Source organism: Xiphophorus couchianus, chromosome 4 (assembly GCF_001444195.1).
Source record: "Xiphophorus couchianus chromosome 4, X_couchianus-1.0, whole genome shotgun sequence".
In the NCBI taxonomy this organism is placed as follows: Eukaryota; Metazoa; Chordata; class Actinopteri; order Cyprinodontiformes; family Poeciliidae; genus Xiphophorus; species Xiphophorus couchianus.
In genome coordinates, this window is record NC_040231.1 from 18,411,014 (window position 1) to 18,430,945 (window position 19,932).

Here is a 19,932-nt window from a genome sequence, read left to right on the forward strand (position 1 = left end):
CAATCTTTCTTCTTACAAGTTTTATTTCTAATTAGACAACCCACAATGTCGGTGAAGCTTGTATTTACAAAACCAAACTATAACATCTTCTGGCTTCTTGTTTCAGACAAGCAGTCCGAAGATCTAAGGCGCTATTATAATATTTGTCCACCAGGTGGCGACAAACATCAAGATAAATCCAGGTGCCACAGAGAATAACTGGTTTCATATTTAGATATTGAAGGTTAGTTGTTGTACTAAGCTAAATGTCTAGAAATCTAGCAAATTACTTTAGGTCAATATTTGGGCATATACTTAACAGGTGTCAGGTACTGAGCAGAGTGGATTACCTTTAGGACTTTTGTCCCTTTTCGCTTTCCTTGGTCATCCACCGGCGGAAAAGTTTGCCTGATGAGCAACGTAGTGAGCTAAAATGATTACTTCGAAGAGGTAAGAGCACTTGGTGAATTTTATAAGAAGCAGCTGTCACTGAAAAAAAATACTTATTCCGTATGTGTGTCACTTTTGTTCCAATTAGTTTTTAGTCTTATTTATAAAAGCTAAAATCATCCGGGAATGTTCACATTCCGTCTCCATGGTAACTATAGGGAATGCCCTCCTAACTTAAAACTAAGGCGTTTAGATTGTTTTATGCCAAAAAAATAGTGGCTATGAGTCGGAGCCACTTATTCTAACGACACAAAAAACCGGACGGCAGTGATGTTTGATTAATAACCTCTTTTTAGTTGTTCTTATTTTATTAAACTAATCATGCAATGTTTACTACTAGCTAGCGCAAGCTGTTTTTGGCATTTCCCTGTTATGTACTCTGCTAAAAAAAAAACATTTTAAAGTCACAAAAAACACTTAAACGGCCCCAAAATATTTCCACAAGGTGTTAAAGTTACTTCACATGTAAATGTCTCCTCAGAGTTTTTGAAGACCTATATTATTTTTGTCCATTCGTAAAAATGATCATTTGCGTTAGTAGGACAATGTCTGTGGCGCATTGCAGTCTTATTTATGGACTGTATTTTCCTCCAAGTTACCTTTGGAAATGAATTTGATTTGCTCTTGTTTCTGCAGTGGCCTAAATTTTTTTTTTTACCCGTCTCTTCTCCTCGCTTCCCAAGGCTGAGCCCAGCAAGGGCAGAGATTAGCTTTAACCAGGATTAAACCAATGAGGAAAATTTGAATTTGTTGGCCCTTATCTTCTAGCAACATGTGGAGTGCCCTAAGCGAATGGCAGAATTTGATCTTTTGCTTCCCAATAGCAAAGCATGTGTTTCCCCCCCCAGTAGACACTTATCATACTTGACCATTGAAGACAGGAGGGGTGGGAGGGGCTTTTAAATGGTTTGTTTATAAGGAAACAACATGCACTTGTTTGCTGCATCAGAATTACAGCTTAACCCAGGGGTGGGCAATCCTGGTCCTCGAGGGCCGGTGTCCTGCAACTCTTGCAAGTCTCCCTGGTCCAACACACTTGAATCCAGCAGCTGAATCACCTCCCAAGTGCAGTCAGGTTCTCCAGAGTCCTGCTAATGACCTCATTATTTGACTCAGGTGTGTTGAAGTGGAGATGCATCTAAAAGTTGCAGGAGTCCGGCCCTCGAGGCCTGGAGTTGCCCACCCCTGGCTTAACCCCTTGACATCCTTCTAATAGGAGCCTAAAAACCGTGCACTGGTGCTATTTGTCTGAGACGTTTGTTGATCAACAGATAGTTTAGTCTTCAATTAGATATGCCTACCATATAGTTTAAAACATTTGGATACAAGTATATACTGAAAATCACAGTGCTTTGCAACCTATTCTCATACCTTTGACTTTGTTTTATATTTTGCCACTGTACAATCACAAACGTTGTGGTATTTTACTGGGTTTTAACGTAAAAGGTGGAAGGAATAGCATCCATCTGTCCATTCATCCACTGTTCCAGGAGGGAACATCAGACATCCAAACAAGAAAAAAAGTTGATTTGAAACTCCTGTACAGTTCTATTTGTATTTTCCATTTTATGCATTTTTACACCAATACGCATTACCAAAACACTGATATGGCAGAGAATGTTTAGATGATTTCTTAAAATCCAGAGCAAGCAACTCCCCTCCAAAGTCATAATTTGTAGGCAGTGTCTACAAATTACTGTATTTCAGTAATCTCAGTAAAAATATGGTTGTTCTATGAAGGCCTCTGGTTTGTTAGAGACTGCACAGAGGAACACAGCAGAAAAGTCAGTAATATAGTTGTGGAGAAGAATTGTGGAGAAGAATTGTGCAGAAAAATTAACACTTTGCCTAACACCAAACCTTCTCCATGGTTGAAGACAGTATTGACGGCAGTATACCATGGCCATGGTTTTATTCAGAAGGGACTGAAGAAGCTGATTAGATCCTGAGATAAAACCTCTTAGAGGCTGAAAAAGAACTGAGAGTGGTCTGAATATGCCATATTACTGTATGACAATATTTTTCTGATTTTATCCTAAAGAATCTCCTCTATTGTTTTTGAGCTGTCAATTACAATATACTTCTACAGCTCTTTAGTGAGTTGGCAGCTTTAATGCCTTAATCCTGATGTGTTATTGGTATATCATATTTAGCCCACAAGCTCTGATAATCTAGCTGCATAATATTAGGTTTCCCTCCAGAACTTATTGAAGTAGATGGGACATTTGCATTCTAAACATGCAATTTCTTGCCTCATCAGGTAACGTAATTCCACGCTTCATTAGGACTGTGAAGTTTATCATTAGTCATAAAAGCCAAGCTGTCAATAAATGATTAAGTTTCACATGAGTCAAATATAATATTAGGGCTTGAGTAAAATAGATAATAGTGCATATTTTGATTACATTTGCAGCAATTTAGTTTTTGTTTGATTTTCCAGGATATATTTTTGCAGCTTTGTGTTACAGCAGGAAAACATTACATAGCTTTAATCCTCACGGTCTTCATAGGAAGCAAGCCTCAATACAATAATTTAAATGTATCTTATGCAAAGAGTAACTATTTTTTAACTGCCTTTTTAATGTATATCTTACCTGTAGTCTTGCATACCTCAACAGATTAATTCACAGCATTGGTACAGTGATCCTTTAGTACAAAGTATCACACAACAAAACAGGAAAGATTTTATTAAACAAATAATAAAAAATAAACATGTTCAAAAATACAAATAAACACTCTCAAAAAAACAAAATCACAGAAATAAATTTGTTGTGACATTTTGATTTCATTGGCACCAACCATTATAACATTTGTCAAAGAAGGGGTTTTATGTGAAATCAACACTATATCATGCTATAATGTTATTCCCTGATCAAAAACATACCTGGAGTCTTGCTTTGATTCTTTCATGCATGTTTGAGGAATCCTTAAATTTCCTGTAGCAGCCATTTGGAGGTGCCTAAACGCTTGCTCCCACAAAGTTCCTTTCAGCTGCACTATCCAGCTAAGCTTCCGCCTCAGAGACCACCCATCCCCCTTAGCTTCCTCACCTAGCTGTCCCAAATTAGCGGCAGCTTCTCATACAAAACACTTTGCAGTTCGACATTGCAAAGAACGGCTATCAACGGCATAATGGCTGAATCGTAATGTCATGTTGAAAGCAGGAGCTTCTTAAAGAGACAAAAGCCTCATTTTAAGGTGTCAAATTTCTTTTAAGTTACAGGTGATATATGCAGCATTTCTATAACAACTGAAGTCACAATAGTTACTTGACACTATATGCCTCGAAAGTCCATTGTATTTTGCTACAAAATTTTGTAAAATTTGTCAAAGTGCATAGATCCTATTTTGTTCTGAACCCTGTAACTGCATCAGATTTCCTACAAGAACCGTACCGTATGGACTAGCATCCATATGGGGCATAGCCATCTTATGTGCTGTGCACTCTACAACAATCCATTGGCAATGAAAAATGTATGGTTTGACTTTGGCTTTTAGAGTCCCTGTTGCAGTGTTATTGACACTAAGGGTGTGAGGCAGGATAAATATACATTACCTTCAGCAAATGAAACACAAGCAGATCTGAAGAGAGAAAACTTACAAAAATGAGAGTCATCTATTCCTTGTGATCATGGTTTATTTTGTTGGAAAATATCTTTAGTTTGTGTGAAAATCATTAAAGAACTTGCTATTTGCAGCCATTGTGCATGTTCATTTTGTGCTAATGAAAGAAAGGTGGAAATTTCTCCCTTAAATGATGGAGAGGTAAGGGAAGTATGCACTTGACCTGTGATGGTCTGTCGGCTCTAATTACTTCCTGTTGAAACTGGAGATGAGGTGAACACAGTGTAAAAGGTTGACGGGAGTGTGTGTCTCCTGGGCTTAAGGTGTGTACTCGTGTTTACTTGTCTCTAATTGTGAGCGAGAGTGAAGACAAACTATTGTGGCTTAAATGTTTTACTAATCTTTGTCATCTATGTCATCAATATATGACCTAGTTCTGTAGTTTTTTAAATAGGCTCATTATCTTTTTACGTAAATGACAGAAAGAAAGGGCACACAAAGAATTTGGCTGTGCTGACTTAATGAAGTGAAACAGGGTCCTTGGATTTGGTCCTTCTGGGAGTGTTTTAAATCTCACAATATGAGTACAAAGTGCATTCTTAATGGGAAGCATTTAGGTCCACATGTGACACTAGGGCATAGTTCTTAACCATGACTGCTTAGTGGTCTAAATCCCAGTTGTACATTTAGCAATCTGGTCATCCAAAATGCTCTTTTGTTGAAGCCTTGCATATCACTGATTGTGTCTTCATTAACAATTCTTTAGTGTTCCTTTTACCAGCTTTACTTTAATACTGTGAAAACTTTTATCTTTGCAGAGTACTTGCATTCTTTATAGATAATAGTCCACTGGATTTCTGTCTTTTACTCCAAATCATGACAGATAGAATAAAAATAGCTGTTTTGGTCAGTATGATTTTTAGATTATGGTTAGGTTTCTTGCAAATGTTGCAAGTTCATACTAATATTATACACAAGAACAACAAAAAAGCTAAGTAAGTAATTAGTTTTGCATTTTTAACCAGTAGTTTGAGCTGTGGCTGCTGGGAGACAGGTCTGAAGATTGCAGCTTGGCACTCGAGACTTAAAGCAATTTGTGACCCCTTTTAACGTCCAACTTCTCACCCTACGTTGACCTTGGTGTCCCATTTCCTTTGCATCAGAGATTAGAGGGGCAAGGATCATTCACCTCTGTCTCAAAAGACACCTGAGGCACATAAGACCCTGTTGGAGTCACTTCGGTTTCTCAGTGATACACTCATCACATTCCTCTGTCTTCCACAAATGAGCTCTGATTGAGATGATTGGAATTTCCAGAGGCTGTCACAATCATTTTGATTGGAAAATAGACATAAAATAATGGGAGAGACAGGCCTGTTATGAGAGCCCTGTCAGGGCTAAAATAATGCGTCGGAGTGAGGAGGTTAAAGACACTGCTTCCTTGTTAATAATTAATTGCTGTGTGTGTGGTGGATCCACTTCATCGCTCCTAGTCGTCACTTGATAATTGCTTTACATTTAATTTGGCTTCAGAGACTGTTTTTCAAGCTGGCTAAATTGTGCTTAAAGTGAATATAGGCTTAAGCAGAGGCAACAGTCAGGTTTTCAGGGAAATAAAGACTAAAGATGGTATTTCTTATCTGTTGTCCAGTCATGCTGCTGTTGGCATTTGGTTAAATTTGAAAACACAATTATTTAAACAGGTATTCATTGTTTTTGGAAAAACATTGAATTTAGTCTTTTGAACATAACATTTTACTTCATACCTTCTTGTTTTTTTAATGTAGGATATAAGCAGATGTTATTAAGGAAGGCATGAAGCATCAGTCGACAGCGACCCCTGGTGCTACATCTAAAAGGGAGGTTCCTGTTATACGCCTCCAATCGGATTCAGAACTGTGGGTAAGGAAAGTTTCTGTTTAGAAGTCTTAATGACCTGGTAAGAGCTGCATGATATCTGGAAAAAATGTGACATGTGATATAGTAGGCCACATTGCAATGACAATATGATTTGTGATAATTAATCCAATGTGGAATTTATAGTGTTGAAGCCTTTGTGCTTTGAGTCCTTTGCAAACATACCTTTGATAACTGGGAGTTTAACCAGGTACTGAAAGAAAATTAAATTAGTTATTTTAATTTCAGCAAAAATCTTTTTATTGAAAACTTGAATCTGTCTGCAGCTGCTGCAATGTATTTTCTTTTGGACTTTTGCAGAATATCTTATTTTGCTGCATTAAACAATAAATACTACTAAACATATTTCTAGTTATTTAGTGCATGAATGTGTGGTATGAAAAAGAAATATTTATTATGAGCATATTAGTTTTTACAATACGGATATTTCATGCACTGATACCGCAATGATGATAAATGTGTGACATATTGTGTAGCTCTAATGGTTGTGTGTGTTTGTGTCACTGAAACAATTAACTCGAATTGCTCCAGAAGAAGCTCAATCTCTACTTTCTTTTGCCGAGGCCGCTTTCTTTGGGGAATTTGACCGCTCTGTTTGCCACATGCAAAGCAGCCAGTGCTCAGTCTTGCATGCACACAGATAATAATCAAGTTAATTAGACCTGAGATTGAATGAACTGCAGCAGCAACTTAATCATTTGTGAGTTGATTAAAAATACTATATTCTGCAGCGCTAGAAACTAGAAATCTGGCATGTTTACCTCAAATTAGGCCATGTATCAAAGTTAAGGTGAAAGTGTTTGGTTTGCAGTCCTAATCACAAACTGAGCTATTGACAATTTGCTACAAATGCATTAATGTTTTCCTTTTTTTTTATTCCACTCAGAAAATTTATGAATTTGGAAAGACATTGGGTCAAGGAAGTTTTGGAATTGTTTATGAAGCCACTCACATCGCAACACAAACAAAATGGGCGATAAAGGAGGTTCGCAAACCAGCGGTGAGTCCTGCTTTTACTGATTAAAAAGCTACACCTGTTAAAGAAGCCCATGTAACAAGAGCAATCAATTCTTCTATACTTTTTCATTTTGCCACAACTTTTGTCACAGGCAGGAAGTTCAAAGTTTAAGATGTTGGATAACGAAATAAACATCCTCAAGCAAGTAGACCATGCTCACATAATACATCTTGAAGTAACCTACAATACACCTACGGTAATGACTGCTTTTCCTTGGGTCTCGAGCTCAACATAAATTCTCATCAAATGTACGATTGATAATACTTATCTTTTACTACTAAGTCTTACTGAACTGAAATTACCTTGTTTCCCATTTTGTTCCCAGAAGATTTGTCTGGTCACTGAGCTCTGCAGAGGAGGCACCCTGAAGCAGCAGCTCCAACAAAAAAAATTCTTTACAGAGGATGAAACGAGAAAAATTATATATTATTTAGCTGATGCAGTCGTCTACCTTCATAAAAGAGGTGATGTATATTTAGCAGACTAACAGTAGTGTGTGAATATAGTTTACGGACATGGCTTAGACAGATAATGTAATAGACAGAAAATGCAAAGTGTATTTTGATCATTCCATTTGCTTAGTTGGTATCTTTATATTCGAAAACCACCAGAAATATAAGAAACTAGTCCTTATAGCAAACAATAATGATCAGTTCAATATTAAATAAAGTAGTTGAGAAGGCCACCTCATTATCTCATGAAATAAACTTATAGCCACAAGTCTATCAATAATCAGTCTGAAAGGTTCTGGTCCAAGATGGTTCTATTAAGGCAGTGAGTTCTAACAACATATTTTAGAGAAAAAAAATTATAAGAAGTACTTATTATGTTGATTAATGAAAATGTTATGCTTCATGTAGAGATCATTCGTTCCTCATTAAGAAAGACTTGAGAATTAGTGTCTTTAGCCATGTGACATAAGATTGCAAAAAGAAAAGAAAATGTTTTACCTTATGATTAAATCTTTGCGTTGTTGTAAGTGACTACTTGCTATTGTCCTGATCCCTGTTCCTTGTCTGCATGGCTGAATTTTCTCATCTTCACTGATATTTGTACTTATGTTGGTTGGTAGCTTTGAACCAAATCCCTTATTTGCAAATGACTTATCAAAGTTTTGAATATTCTTAAGTGTTGATTTGGTTTTCTCTTATTTTTATACTAATCCAGAACTCGTCACATCCACCACCTTTGTATTGAAAATATTGTTCTCATTCACTAACTTTATAAATAATCAATTTTTACATACACCAATTAAAGTGTAGCTGTCTCGAAGCAATTTAGAAAGTGGTGAAAAATATTCATCAGAACACTTACAAGTGATTATATTTTTTTCTTTTTTACATGTTTTTTGTATTTATTATTCATGCTAAGTATTTGCATTAGAGTGGTACAGTAACTAAATAAGGTTGACATTTAATAAAAAGAGGTTTCTTCTTTCTAATCTTTAGTTTTCCTTTGCAGATATAGTGCACCGGGACCTGAAACTTGAAAACATTCTTGTGAAGAATTGTCCTGATGATAATGACAACTGGTTTGACATTAAGGTAAAGTTGTGATATAAACATGTAATTAAATGTTTCATCACGTGGTTTCCTTTCTCTCCATGAATTTAAAGAAAGCCTCATTAGAACCCATTTTATTTAATTAATCTTAATATAGGTAAAGGCCTGATTTAATGTCTTTTTTGATACCCATATTCTCGCAAAGATTAAGTTGTTTCCCAGCACATAATCATCAAATAACATTATTTTGTCTGAACTCATAAAACATACAGTTGATAGCAGAGGCAAAAAGGAGGTAGTTTCTTAGTCTATTTTTTCTGCTCAAGTACGTAATTATAAACACATTAAGAATAGGAAGTGTGTCTGAATGTATTTTATTTATAAGTTCTGCATGCTGTAGTACCAAAACAGGAGACCTGAGACATTTATTGAAAGTCTTTTTCTTAAGTGCTGTTGTGCACCTAGGTGGCAGACTTCGGACTGTCAGTGAAGGCAGACGGTGTTGGGATTAGGAAGGTATTGACGGATGCCTGTGGGACGCTTCTCTATATGGGTATTCTCTCTATAAGTAATATTTACCATATTATGCTCAATAAATTAAGTTGAATATATACAACCACTGCTGAATACCAAAGGTTTGGACACACTTTCTCATTGAATTCAATGAGAAAGTGTGTCCAAACTTTTGGTCTGTATTGAGTACAGACCAAAAGTTTGGACACACAGTTGTGCCCAAACTTTTGGTCTGTACTGTATCAACAGGTCATATGACTTGTTGATAAATTGGCTTGAAATAATTTTTCTTTGGATTTCCACCTATTTGTGTCCAGACAGGACTTACAGGAGTTGTTCGCCTACTTCATAAACTAAGTTGCAGGCTTTGAACTTTGTAATCATTTTTTACTAGTGTTATAGCAGACACTAGTCTGTCCCAGGCTGACTGTGAATGTCAGTGTGAAAGATAAAACACTCAAATTTTTAAGGAAATCAAAGAGTCGTCCAACAAAGTGTACAAATTTCACCACATTCCAGTGGATACACTGAATTTTATCTGATTTGTCAAATTCTGCAATTCTGTTGTAGTTTCACCACATCACGGTGGCTGTTCAAACGTCTAGAACTACAGCTTTGTGTGTTTTCTAGAAGCAGCTTCAAAGGATCATTACTACTCAGAAGTGTTTTAACGTGTATGTTTTGGTCCCAAGGTTTCTGTAACTGAAAAAAAAAAGCCATTCGTGTGTGATTTTCAGCCCCTGAAATGATGAGTAGCCGCGGTTACAGCCATTGGTGTGATGTTTGGAGCATCGGAGTCATTATGTTTATGCTGTAAGTAGGCACACTTCACCTACTTCCTAATCACCTTGAATTAGAAGTAGACATGACTGAAATATGTCTACATGTAGGCTTTGTGGAGAGCCTCCATTTCATTCCAAATCAAAGGAGAGACTGCTCAAGAAAATTATGTGCAAGGAAGTACAATTTACTCAACCCATTTGGGCCACAGTTAGTGATGGAGGTGAAATTTTTTCTTAAACCTCACTGTTAACAATGGTTAAACAATACCCACTTTAGCCAACTGGTTTCTGTCTTAACAGGAAAATATCTCCTGACTTGCCTTCTAAAGGCTGACCCTGCTTACCGCATGTCTGCTCATCAACTGCTAGATCATCCCTGGATTACAGTAGGGCACCGGCTCCTCTTCTGCATTTCTGAACTTTAAGTGGCCGACACAAAGAGGTCTTATGGGAGACTTTTCCAACAGGGCGATACAACTGTGCCTTTGGGCCCGAGCAACGTGTTGGAGATGATGAGTCACTACCTGGGAAACGAAGAAGGTAAAAATGAAGATGAATTCAAATGTTGTTCTTTCCAAGCTATGATCAAAATCTTCCAGTAACTGACATTAGGTAAATGTTGCTGAATGGAGCAGAATGGACAAAACATGCATATTGGTGTATTTCTAGTACACCAATATGCACTAGTGTGTGGAAGATGAAATAATCCTGGAGCACAATTAATTTTAAAGGCTTCATAAGCGTTAAGCAATCAGCAGAGCATAAATTCTCAAATTCATAATCACAAATTTCAGTCATAATACTAAACGTTTAAGGCTTAAAGGTGAACTTAAATCCCAAAGTTCACCTTTAATAATATGAACAATATTGTTAGGGTTAGACACAGAGTTGAACTAGATCCTTCTGTGGATTTGTATTTTTCCTTTTTTTATAAAAATAAAAACGATTAAAAATGTCATAGCAAAAATGATGACTGATTTGTTTGGATATACAGTACAGACCAAAAGTTTGGACACACAGTTGTGTCCAAACCTTTGGTCTGTACTCAATACAGACCAAAGGTTTGGACACACTTTCTCATTGAATTCAATGAGAAGGTGTGTCCAAACCTTTGGTCTGTACTGTACGTACAGTTAAAAAGCTGACCTTACTACTTGCTCAAATAAAATATGAAATGTAACTATTATATAAATATACAGGAAACCTTTATGTTCTCAAATAGCTTGGTATGAAAATTGCACTGCGAAAACACAAAATTATTAGTATTTCTGGTCTAGTTTCTAGTGCAGATACCTTAGTACTCTTGACATAAGACAAAACTAACTTACAATAAACTTTCTATCAAGACATAAGAGTTTGTTTGAAGTCAGTAATTTCTTTATATTTATAAAATGTACTAGTTCCACTGGCAGATTATGTCACTTATAACATCTGACGGTGGAACTAGTACTTTTGGTCAATATTAAGGATTCATCCTTAATATTTATTTACTGAAAACAAGCTCATATATCTTGCTGGAAAGTTACTTACAAGTCAGTTTTGTCTAATTTCGAGTGTAGTAAGATATTTTTACTCAAAGCTAGATCAAAGATACTTGATGAGATTTTGTGTTTTTGCAGTTTAGGTGTCCTTTTGCTGATTAATATCTTTTTCAGAAGAAGGAAGTGAGACTGAGAATGACTCTCTGTCCACCTCTTCGGAGGAAGCTGAAGAGCCATGCCTGGACATTATCTGCTTGCCCTCAACGAAAGGCAGCCTTTGTGAGTCCCCAAAGGTTGCAACAGCACAGGGTTCCCCTGAGAGAAGCACCTCCAGACCATCCACATCTACCAACCTGGTACTGTTTGTCTGTTTAACACAACTCTGCAATACTGTCCATCTAAGAAACCTCTCATGTGTTCAAGGGCTGTTTGTGATAGCTAATGTTGTTTCTGCTCTCATATACAGTGCTTTGCAAAGTATTCATACCTCTTATACTCTTTTAGATTAGATTTAGGATTTTATGTAGTAGACCAGGGGTCGGCAACCCTACATGTTGAAAGAGCCATTTTGGACCAAAAAAAAACCAACAAAAAAAAATCTGTATGGAGCCACAAAAAATTAAAAGCCTTATCTAAGGTTTATAATAATTTTGTAACTCGGAAAATCTGCTCCAAAATGCAGTTTGCGTAACGATTGCTCTTTGTAAATAATCGCCGTTAAGTGTGTGATCGAAAAAACAACAAAACGGAAGTGCATAACATTCCCCTTATCTGGGCAACAAACGGAGTGCAATAAAACACAACCTGCAGTTATAATATAAAACAGCAGCCATTTGAAAAGGTAACGTATATAAAATTAAATTAATAGTTTAAGTTTGATTTCTGTGCAAATGCCAAGCAAGTCAGTGAAAGGGTAAAACATAGCAGCATCCTCTTCTCTTTTGACACGCAACCATCCTCGGACCTGAGCAACAAAACACAGTAATATCGCATTATGTCATTCTAAATATATACTGACAAAAATCACTAATCATTTATAAAAACAACCACTTTGTTACTCAATATATGTGCCTATAGCAGGATTGTGTTCTTAAGTGTTTAATGTGACTTCTGTTTACGGACATCACTGGACAGCTTCTCAACATCGGGCATGTAAGATGCAACTTTAATCCTGACGCGGCAGCTAATGTAGCGCCTTCCCTGGAAATGTCTTTCCACATTACCATATTTTTCAGACTATTAGCCACTACTTTGTCCCCACGCTTTGAACCATGCGGCTTATTGCCAGGTGCGGCTTATGTATGTACGTTTCAGTGATTTTCAAAAAAAATTGTAGGTGCGGCTTATAGTAAGGTGCGCTGTATAGTTTGGAAAGTACGATACTCTTTTGGTTATTTGACAACTTCTCGCTACAGAGCAAACGTTCAGGTAGTCCTTTCGCATTGACAATGAATACAAATGATTTGGTCCAAGAATTGTAGAATCTCTCCTCAGCTATATTTTTCTTTTCCCCTTTGCTCTCCATGGGCCCACCACACACCCGTCAGGTTGTTTACAACAGCCACATGCCTCGCACCCCGCCCAACTGAAAGAAACGTGTGTCACAGGCTATGACGCAAATCTTCGTTGACAGAAATGTTGAAATTTAATATTTATTCGACACATTTTTATAGCATTGGAAAATGTTGTGAATGATTGTGTCACGTTTGTCCTCCTACAGAAACCATATTAAAACAAAAAATATATTTCCCACCCCCATCTTTTTCCACTTTCAAACATTTTTTGAAAAAGCTCCAGAGAGCCACTAGGGCAGCGCTAAAGAGCCGCATGCGGCACTAGAGCCACGGTTTGCCGACCCCTGTGATAGACCAACACAAAGTAGTGAATATTTGCAAAGTGAAAGAAAAATTTTACCTTTTTTTAACTAATACTGAAAAATGTTTATAGAGAACGTTAGTGAACAAAAATATTTTTCAGATACCCTTGTACCAGTTTTGCTGGTTTTGGGACTTATTATTGCCCAATTTTGCCCAATTTTGTGCTTTAATGCAAACCAGCACAAGCACCAATATCATTTTCTGTTGTCTCAATTTGATTAATGTGTAGACTTTGACTGGGCCATTTTAAAACATCTTTGGCAGCATATATTACTCTATTGCTCTTCTAGGCTTGGTCTACGTTTATCTCATCTTTTCACTAACTCTGACCAACTGTGCTGTTCCATCTGAAAATAAGCATCCCCTCAGCATGATACTGCCAACACCATATCACACTGTTCAATTTCAAATTTGAACTGACCAGACACTTTCTTCCACATTTGCTTTCCTTTAACAATGGCTTTTTTTTAAAAGCCACACTTCTGTTGAGGTCAGACTTGTGGATTTCTCATGGTTTAACAGATTCTTCCACCTGAGCTGTGGATCTGTGCAGCTCTCTCTGATTAATGCTTGTCTTTATAGTTTAGATGCACTGTCATGATTTTGTAGGCTTACACCAGGGGCATACTCTTTCCATTTTTAGATGATCGGAATGAATAGCACTCTGTGTTCAAAACTTTAGATGTTATTCTAAAACCTAGCCCTGCTTTAAGGTTCTCTGCAGCTTTATCCTAGCCCTGTGTGGTGTGTCGCTTGTTCTCCAGGATGCAATTTGTTCACTAATGTTCTCTAGCAAAGCATTTAGGCCTTCACAAAATACCTTTACTTCTACTGAGACTCAATTTGGCTGTGGTTGGCTGTATTCACTAAGAAGGTGAATACAGCTTCTTAGTTGCCCCTGATTTTTTTAGGGGTATACCTACGGTGGGGGATAAACAACTAAATGCAAGAGTTCTTTTATTGGTTAAAAATGTTTGAAAGCCTAGTGTCCCATTGAAATAAATGGTTGTATAATGTTAAAGTCCATCCATCCATCCATTCATTCATTCATCGTGGGTCACAGGGGGACTGGTGCCTATCTCCAGTCATCATTGGCTGAGTGGGGTAAACCCTGGACAGGTTCACAGGGCAATACAGACCCCCCCCCCACACACACACCCACCTCCGCACATACACACCCACACACAACAAAAATAACATGCACACTCACATCTAAGGATAATTTAGAGAGACCTGTTTTGTACTTTGGGCGAACAAACACATGCAGAACGTGCAAACTCCATATAGAAAGACCCCAAGCCGGGATTCAAACCCAGGCAACAGAGCTAACAGCTACTCCTCACTTGGCAGCCCTGGATGTCAGCGTTTTTAACGGATATGAATACTTTTGTGAGGCATTATAATTTACCTTGACAGCTCTGAGACAACAGCACTGCCACACACTGCAAAGGTTTGTTGAACTGCCAGATCCTTTCAGTTCAATTTCTATTTAAGTCTTCATTGTTACGTTCTTATTATGTCACATATTTGATTTTTAGCTTAAGACTGCCAATATCTTCTGATATGTAATTGTCCTCATTTGCTTTATTCTTTCATATTGCATTTGACACCAAATTACCACTAGATGGTGCCAGATTTTCCTCTTAAAAAGATGGTGTTAAAAGTAGAGACTTTTAGTTGTTTTATGTTGATGTCTGAGCTGTCTGAGATGAATATGTATCTGATTTTTACAGCATCTTAGTAGAAAAAGTTCAACCCAGCTGAGTGCAGTATTGGAAAAATCTTCAGACAAGACGGATACAACACAGAAGTTGACCAGTCTCTCAACAAAGTCAGAGGAGAAGGGCCATTCATCTAGCCGTAAAACAGAAACACCTCTGCCACATGGCAAAGCAAAAAAGCAACACAGAAAAAAAAAGAAAAAAAAGGATAAATCCACCTCATCAGAGCAAAAAAGCAAAACGAAAGATAAAGAAATAAAGGGGAAAAAATGAGTCGAATCAATCATATGAGAAAATGTAGAAGGGAATTGTAGTGTTTTGATAATTTTAATATTTATGCATTTCTGTTTTTTTTATTTTTTATTTTTTAGCAGATGTGGTGCTACCCCAACTGTGCTGGCTGGGGAAGAAGCAGGGGCTGTAGTGTCAAAGGAACGGGCCTCACATGTAATGTGACAATAGTTCAATATGCCTAAACCCATTGCACTTTGGGTGTGCAGCCTAAGCAGTGCTACCTTGTGCCAATGCGAAGGCTCTACTCTGAGCTGTTTTTCCAGCTAGACAAAAGTAAAATCATTAGACAGGTAAAACATGTTTTTTTTTTGTTTTTTTTCAAGAGACGTTAACATGGGAGAATAAATACTTTCTTATCAGGGTCTACCGATACAGTTACCTTACAGAAAGACAGATTCAGTGAAAAAAAGTTACCTTGGAAACTTACACAAAGTGAATGCAGTAGTCATCTGTTTATTGCTGCTAGCAAATAATATAAATGTTATCTTTTTACCTTTACTCTCTGCTAATATTTCCCTTTTTATATTGTATTCTTATCTTGTTTCACTGCTACATGCACAGATAGGGAATAAAAAGATTGAAATGAACCAAAATCGAAACAGATTTGGCACTAGGCTAAATGTAGTGTGTGAATTTTATTTTACATATGCGCATGCTACTGTGGCACATGTACACATCCAGGGTTTGATTTGTGTTTTAAGAATTACATATTTAACTGCAGAGACACTAAAACAGAATACAAACGATTAGTTTGGATATCATTTCACAACACCGAACTAAGCAAAAGGGATTTTGCTCCCTTTGTGCTCTGACCTCTCAATCCCAAAGCGTTGCATATGCAGTGACTGCACCCACTCAGTGTCAAAACAGAGAAACTGTCACACAGGCTGGTTACGCTCCATCTAAATGCAGAGGATTGGGACTGAGGGCAGCCACGGGTCTAATCTCGTTTGGAGGCCACTGAAAGCAGCAGCAGCTACTTTGAGGGCACTGCCATTCAAGCACAGGTTTTTCCCCCCGCTGCAGAGAGAATAATCCCCAGCACAGATACAACATTAACGTATCCAAGCATAACACACAGAGGGTGAATTTCAAATCCACCCATTTGCATCTTGAAGTGAATGAGTGCCAACAATGGGCCCGTGTTCCTCCACAGGCTTTATGTTTTAGTGCACATGTGAGAATGTAGCCTGATCAGTTTTATATTTGTTTTTAGGACACAAGCGATTGTTGATAAAAGCTGCTTGCCAAAAAACAACAAAAAAAGGAATGCTCTGCTACTGCAGAATTACTGACATGCTGAATGTCTCTGGTTTACTCAGATTGCTATAAAACAGCAGATGGAGCTGTAGTTAGTTGCTGAATTCATTAATTTGAGCTGTACCTAAAGCTACCTAATTTTCAGCATGAGGATGTGTAATTAGAATTGAGTGCTTGAGCCACTGCCCATTAAAAAATGTGATTTCCATGTAATCTGTCTCTAATTAATATGTTGTATGCTTATACCTCGACGGTCCATGTAGTTAAAATAAAATTGTTAAGACGTGACTCCTGTCGAGTGCTGTCTTGTAATTTTGTTTTTAAATAATTTGAGAATTTAACAAAAAGCACACAAATAATGATTTGTGTAGTTAGTTAAACATACTTCACATTTGCATAAAATCTATTTACATAGTTGCTTGTTGGGCCAATTGTGTTCTAGTGGAGATGGCATTTCTCCACATGCTCACCTATATTAATTCTTTTTTTTTTCAAAGCAAAATGTGCATACAACAAATCCAAACAATACTTGTGTGTATGTGTGTGTTAGGGTTGGGCAATTCTAAGATGATATGGGAATATTTTAGCTTTTTTGTGCTAACTTCAAAATTGTAAAGGTTCAAAAATCTGTCTGCGCATATTGAAGCAGGTAAACATTAGCTTCCAGTTATTTGGTTCCTCAGTGTGGCAAAACAACAACAGAGGTGGGAAATAACGAGGGGGGCCGCATGAGAGGCTGTATGGTGGGATAGGTTAGGGGCGTGAATTTAGGACAAAGCACGGAGGCAAAGGAAATTAGAAAATTCGTCGGGATGCAACGAGGGATGCGATTGCTCCCCCCCAATCCCGGCGCCACCCTTCACCCACACCCCTAAAAGCCCTCCCACTCTTTTCCTCTAGCAGAGCCCCTGCCAGATGGAGGTATGGGTGGGTGGATTGACGGGGTGAAGGGATTAAAACTCTGCAGCCCTATTTTGGAGCCTGAACACAGTGTCACTCCCTGCAAAGGTGGGGAGCAGAGGGGCACTTGTGGCTAGAGTCGCACAGTTGTGGAAATGAGTGTGCACAAGCTAATGTCAAAAGAAGCAAGGATGCTTCCCCTCCCTTTGTTGCGCACCCCTCTCGGCTTCCTCCACTTTTATCCAGTGAGTACCGAACTGCTTGAAGGCGGCAAGTAGGAGGAGGGGGAGTGCATCTCCATAACCTAATAGAGCTCTCTTTAATTAATCAGCTCATCTGCACAGGCCCGATACCTGCAGCTGACCCCCCTCTCCACCCACACACATACCCAGACACACCCTCCCCTTCTCACCATCGACTACCGTCACCCCAACACAACATCCTCACACTGCTGCTATGACATTGTGGTAATGAGCTAACATGGCTACAATGTCATGGAAACGTTGCAGAGACATTATCAATCATATACCCTGATGTTGCTGATCTCGTCAGCGGCAGAAACGCCTTGCAGTTTGGGACCTCCTCTTCTCTAAAAACAAAACAACTAAATATAAACATGGCTACTATCCACGAAGAATTTTTTTTTCCAAAGAAAAAGAAAAAGGGAGGGGCTGCGTTTACGTCAAGCAAATATTTGAAACAGATGGCGATTTCAAAGCAAGCCTCATCAATCTTTGTTGACACTACCCCCTTTTTTAAACTACTCTTATTTAGGATATTTGCAATTATAATGCATACTGTAACCTCATTTGAATATCAAATTAATTACTGAACACACTGGAGTAAATACCTCTTTTATAAGTCCTTGTTAAAAGTGAAACGTCCTCGACTACGGTTGGGTGGTGTGTTAATTTACAGTGATATCTAATCCCAAGTTACTTCACATAAAAGGCATTACTATACATATTTTAATAGGGAGGTGGTTGTTTTCCAAGCAATTTTCTGCTAGAGTACATTTTTAATTTATTCATATTTAATTTATTGGTCTCTGCATACGAGCTTGGTGAAACTAATCAACGGCATGTATGGCCCTCTTAAAGCCACATCCCTCCCTGGCAGGCAGACAAGCAAGCCTCTGCCGTCGGATAAGCTCCCTTCTCTTGAGCCGCGGCGAGCTGGGTGAAATGCCCCACATTCAGTCAAGCAGGAGGATGCCACCTCCAAGGAGACTCTTGAGTTTCCCACAAACAACCTTTTAATCAGAAGGAGTAAGGGGGGCTAAGGGGAAGTGGAAAAATGAAAAATGTGCCCAGCCTTGAATGATCCAAAACAGCGCAATTTCTAAGGATAGTGACTGTCGTTACTGCTGTGAGAATGCAGCTCACTGGGGACAATGCCTTTTTCCCCCTCATCTCTTTCCACTTCTCCTTGCCCTCATACTCATCTGCCCTTGAATTGGTTTTATGGAGCTTTGGCAGTCATTTAGCACAGTATGACCGGAGTTCTTATCACCTGACTCTTCTTTATTCTCCAAATATCTATCGACCCCTATCATAGGCTATGACACAGGAAGAAGGATTTGCTTCATCCTTACATATGCAAATGATTTCAATTAGCTACCATTTTTTTTTGACAAGTATTTACAACAGGGCTGTCTCTCCGTAGTAACATGTACCAAGTGTTACGAGAAGCGGAAAGGTCATTTGACACATTTTTGCCCCAAAAAGAATACATTTATTTCAAGCACTTAATTTCACAGGAACCTGACCATTGCATGGCTCGGCAGGGCTCTGAGAGGAGGCATTACCACAAGAGGAGGCTTCACTTCCGCCCCAAAAGCAAGTTAGTGACCATGGGTCCGTGGGAATGCCTGAAAAGCAGGGGAGGAAAAGAGACAGTGAAATGGAGTGTGTGAGATCCAATCACCTTCTCTATTATAAGAAAATCGCCTTCATCACCTTCAGCATAATTGGAACATTCATTACAGTCCAGTAAAGAAAAAAAAAATGCAGGTCGCCATTAGATGAGCGATTTGAAAGTAGGTTCCTCCAGAATGAGAGACTCGAGAGGTCATGATACGGGGTCATAGTCAAGTAAATAATGGGAATTGGTCCCACGAGGCTCGAGAAATCACAAAGCTTGTGGCCGTGCACCAGAAAAACAACTCTAAGGAGTCAAGAATTCAATCATCAGACAGAAAATAAAATGCCCCTGTGCCCTTTCAGTCATACAGTAATTACAATTAGAAAGGCAGAATGTAATTTGCAGAAGTAAACATACTTTAATCTGATGAATGTAGAAGCTGCTGTGATGCTTAATGTGATAACTTTTTCTTAATGTTAATCACAAAGCTTTTATTAATGATGTGGAGCTGCTGGAAAATTTAATTATATTTGCCCTAAAGTAAATGTAAAATGTATATCTACGGTATGTGCAAACTCCTTTAGAACACCTCGGAGGATGAAGATATGCAACAATTCGTCTTTGCTAATAAGCTCATGTTCAAAGGAGTGATGTTGCACTTATCTGCCAGTAGAGGCCTCACTCTGGCTTAAAGTTTTCTTTTTACATTTGCACTGTTTTTCTCCTGCTCTTGTTGTGAGTGTTTTAACATTTCTCTGCAGGGAATCCATAAACACCAGGCTGATCAAAGGAAGCATATTTAATATGTTTA

The 19,932-nt window shown here is 38.1% G+C and overlaps 1 protein-coding gene across 3 annotated transcripts; it reads left to right on the top strand.

Annotated features, from left to right (window-relative positions):
- The first annotated feature begins 201 nt into the window (after nucleotides 1–201).
- Nucleotides 202–16,646, top strand: stk33 (serine/threonine kinase 33). Of its 3 annotated transcripts, none has more exons than XM_028014721.1 (13): nucleotides 202–429; nucleotides 5,781–5,895; nucleotides 6,797–6,910; nucleotides 7,020–7,124; nucleotides 7,257–7,392; nucleotides 8,390–8,472; nucleotides 8,896–8,983; nucleotides 9,681–9,756; nucleotides 9,834–9,946; nucleotides 10,026–10,111; nucleotides 10,193–10,265; nucleotides 11,381–11,562; nucleotides 14,817–16,646. In XM_028014721.1, exons 2-13 carry the CDS (start codon nucleotides 5,809–5,811, stop codon nucleotides 15,075–15,077), a joined length of 1,404 nt encoding a protein of 467 aa, XP_027870522.1. In that variant the 5' UTR covers nucleotides 202–429; nucleotides 5,781–5,808; the 3' UTR covers nucleotides 15,078–16,646. The 3 variants fall into 3 exon arrangements, with proteins under 3 accessions (XP_027870522.1, XP_027870520.1, XP_027870523.1); XM_028014719.1 differs by having other exon boundaries at nucleotides 203–429; nucleotides 7,254–7,392; XM_028014722.1 differs by lacking the exons at nucleotides 202–429; nucleotides 5,781–5,895 and adding an exon at nucleotides 6,494–6,610 and having other exon boundaries at nucleotides 7,254–7,392.
- The last annotated feature ends 3,286 nt before the right edge of the window (nucleotides 16,647–19,932 follow it).

What these genes read in the sequence shown, in the direction of transcription:
- stk33 (XM_028014719.1), top strand. Translation starts at nt 5,809, where the DNA reads ATGAAGCATCAGTCGACAGCGACCCCTGGTGCTACATCTAAAAGGGAG. An exon ending in CGTCTACCTTCATAAAAGAG is followed by an intron (nt 7,393 to 8,389) that starts GTGATGTATATT and finishes TTTCCTTTGCAG; the next exon opens with ATATAGTGCACCGGGACCTG. An exon ending in CTACCTGGGAAACGAAGAAG is followed by an intron (nt 10,266 to 11,380) that starts GTAAAAATGAAG and finishes TATCTTTTTCAG; the next exon opens with AAGAAGGAAGTGAGACTGAG.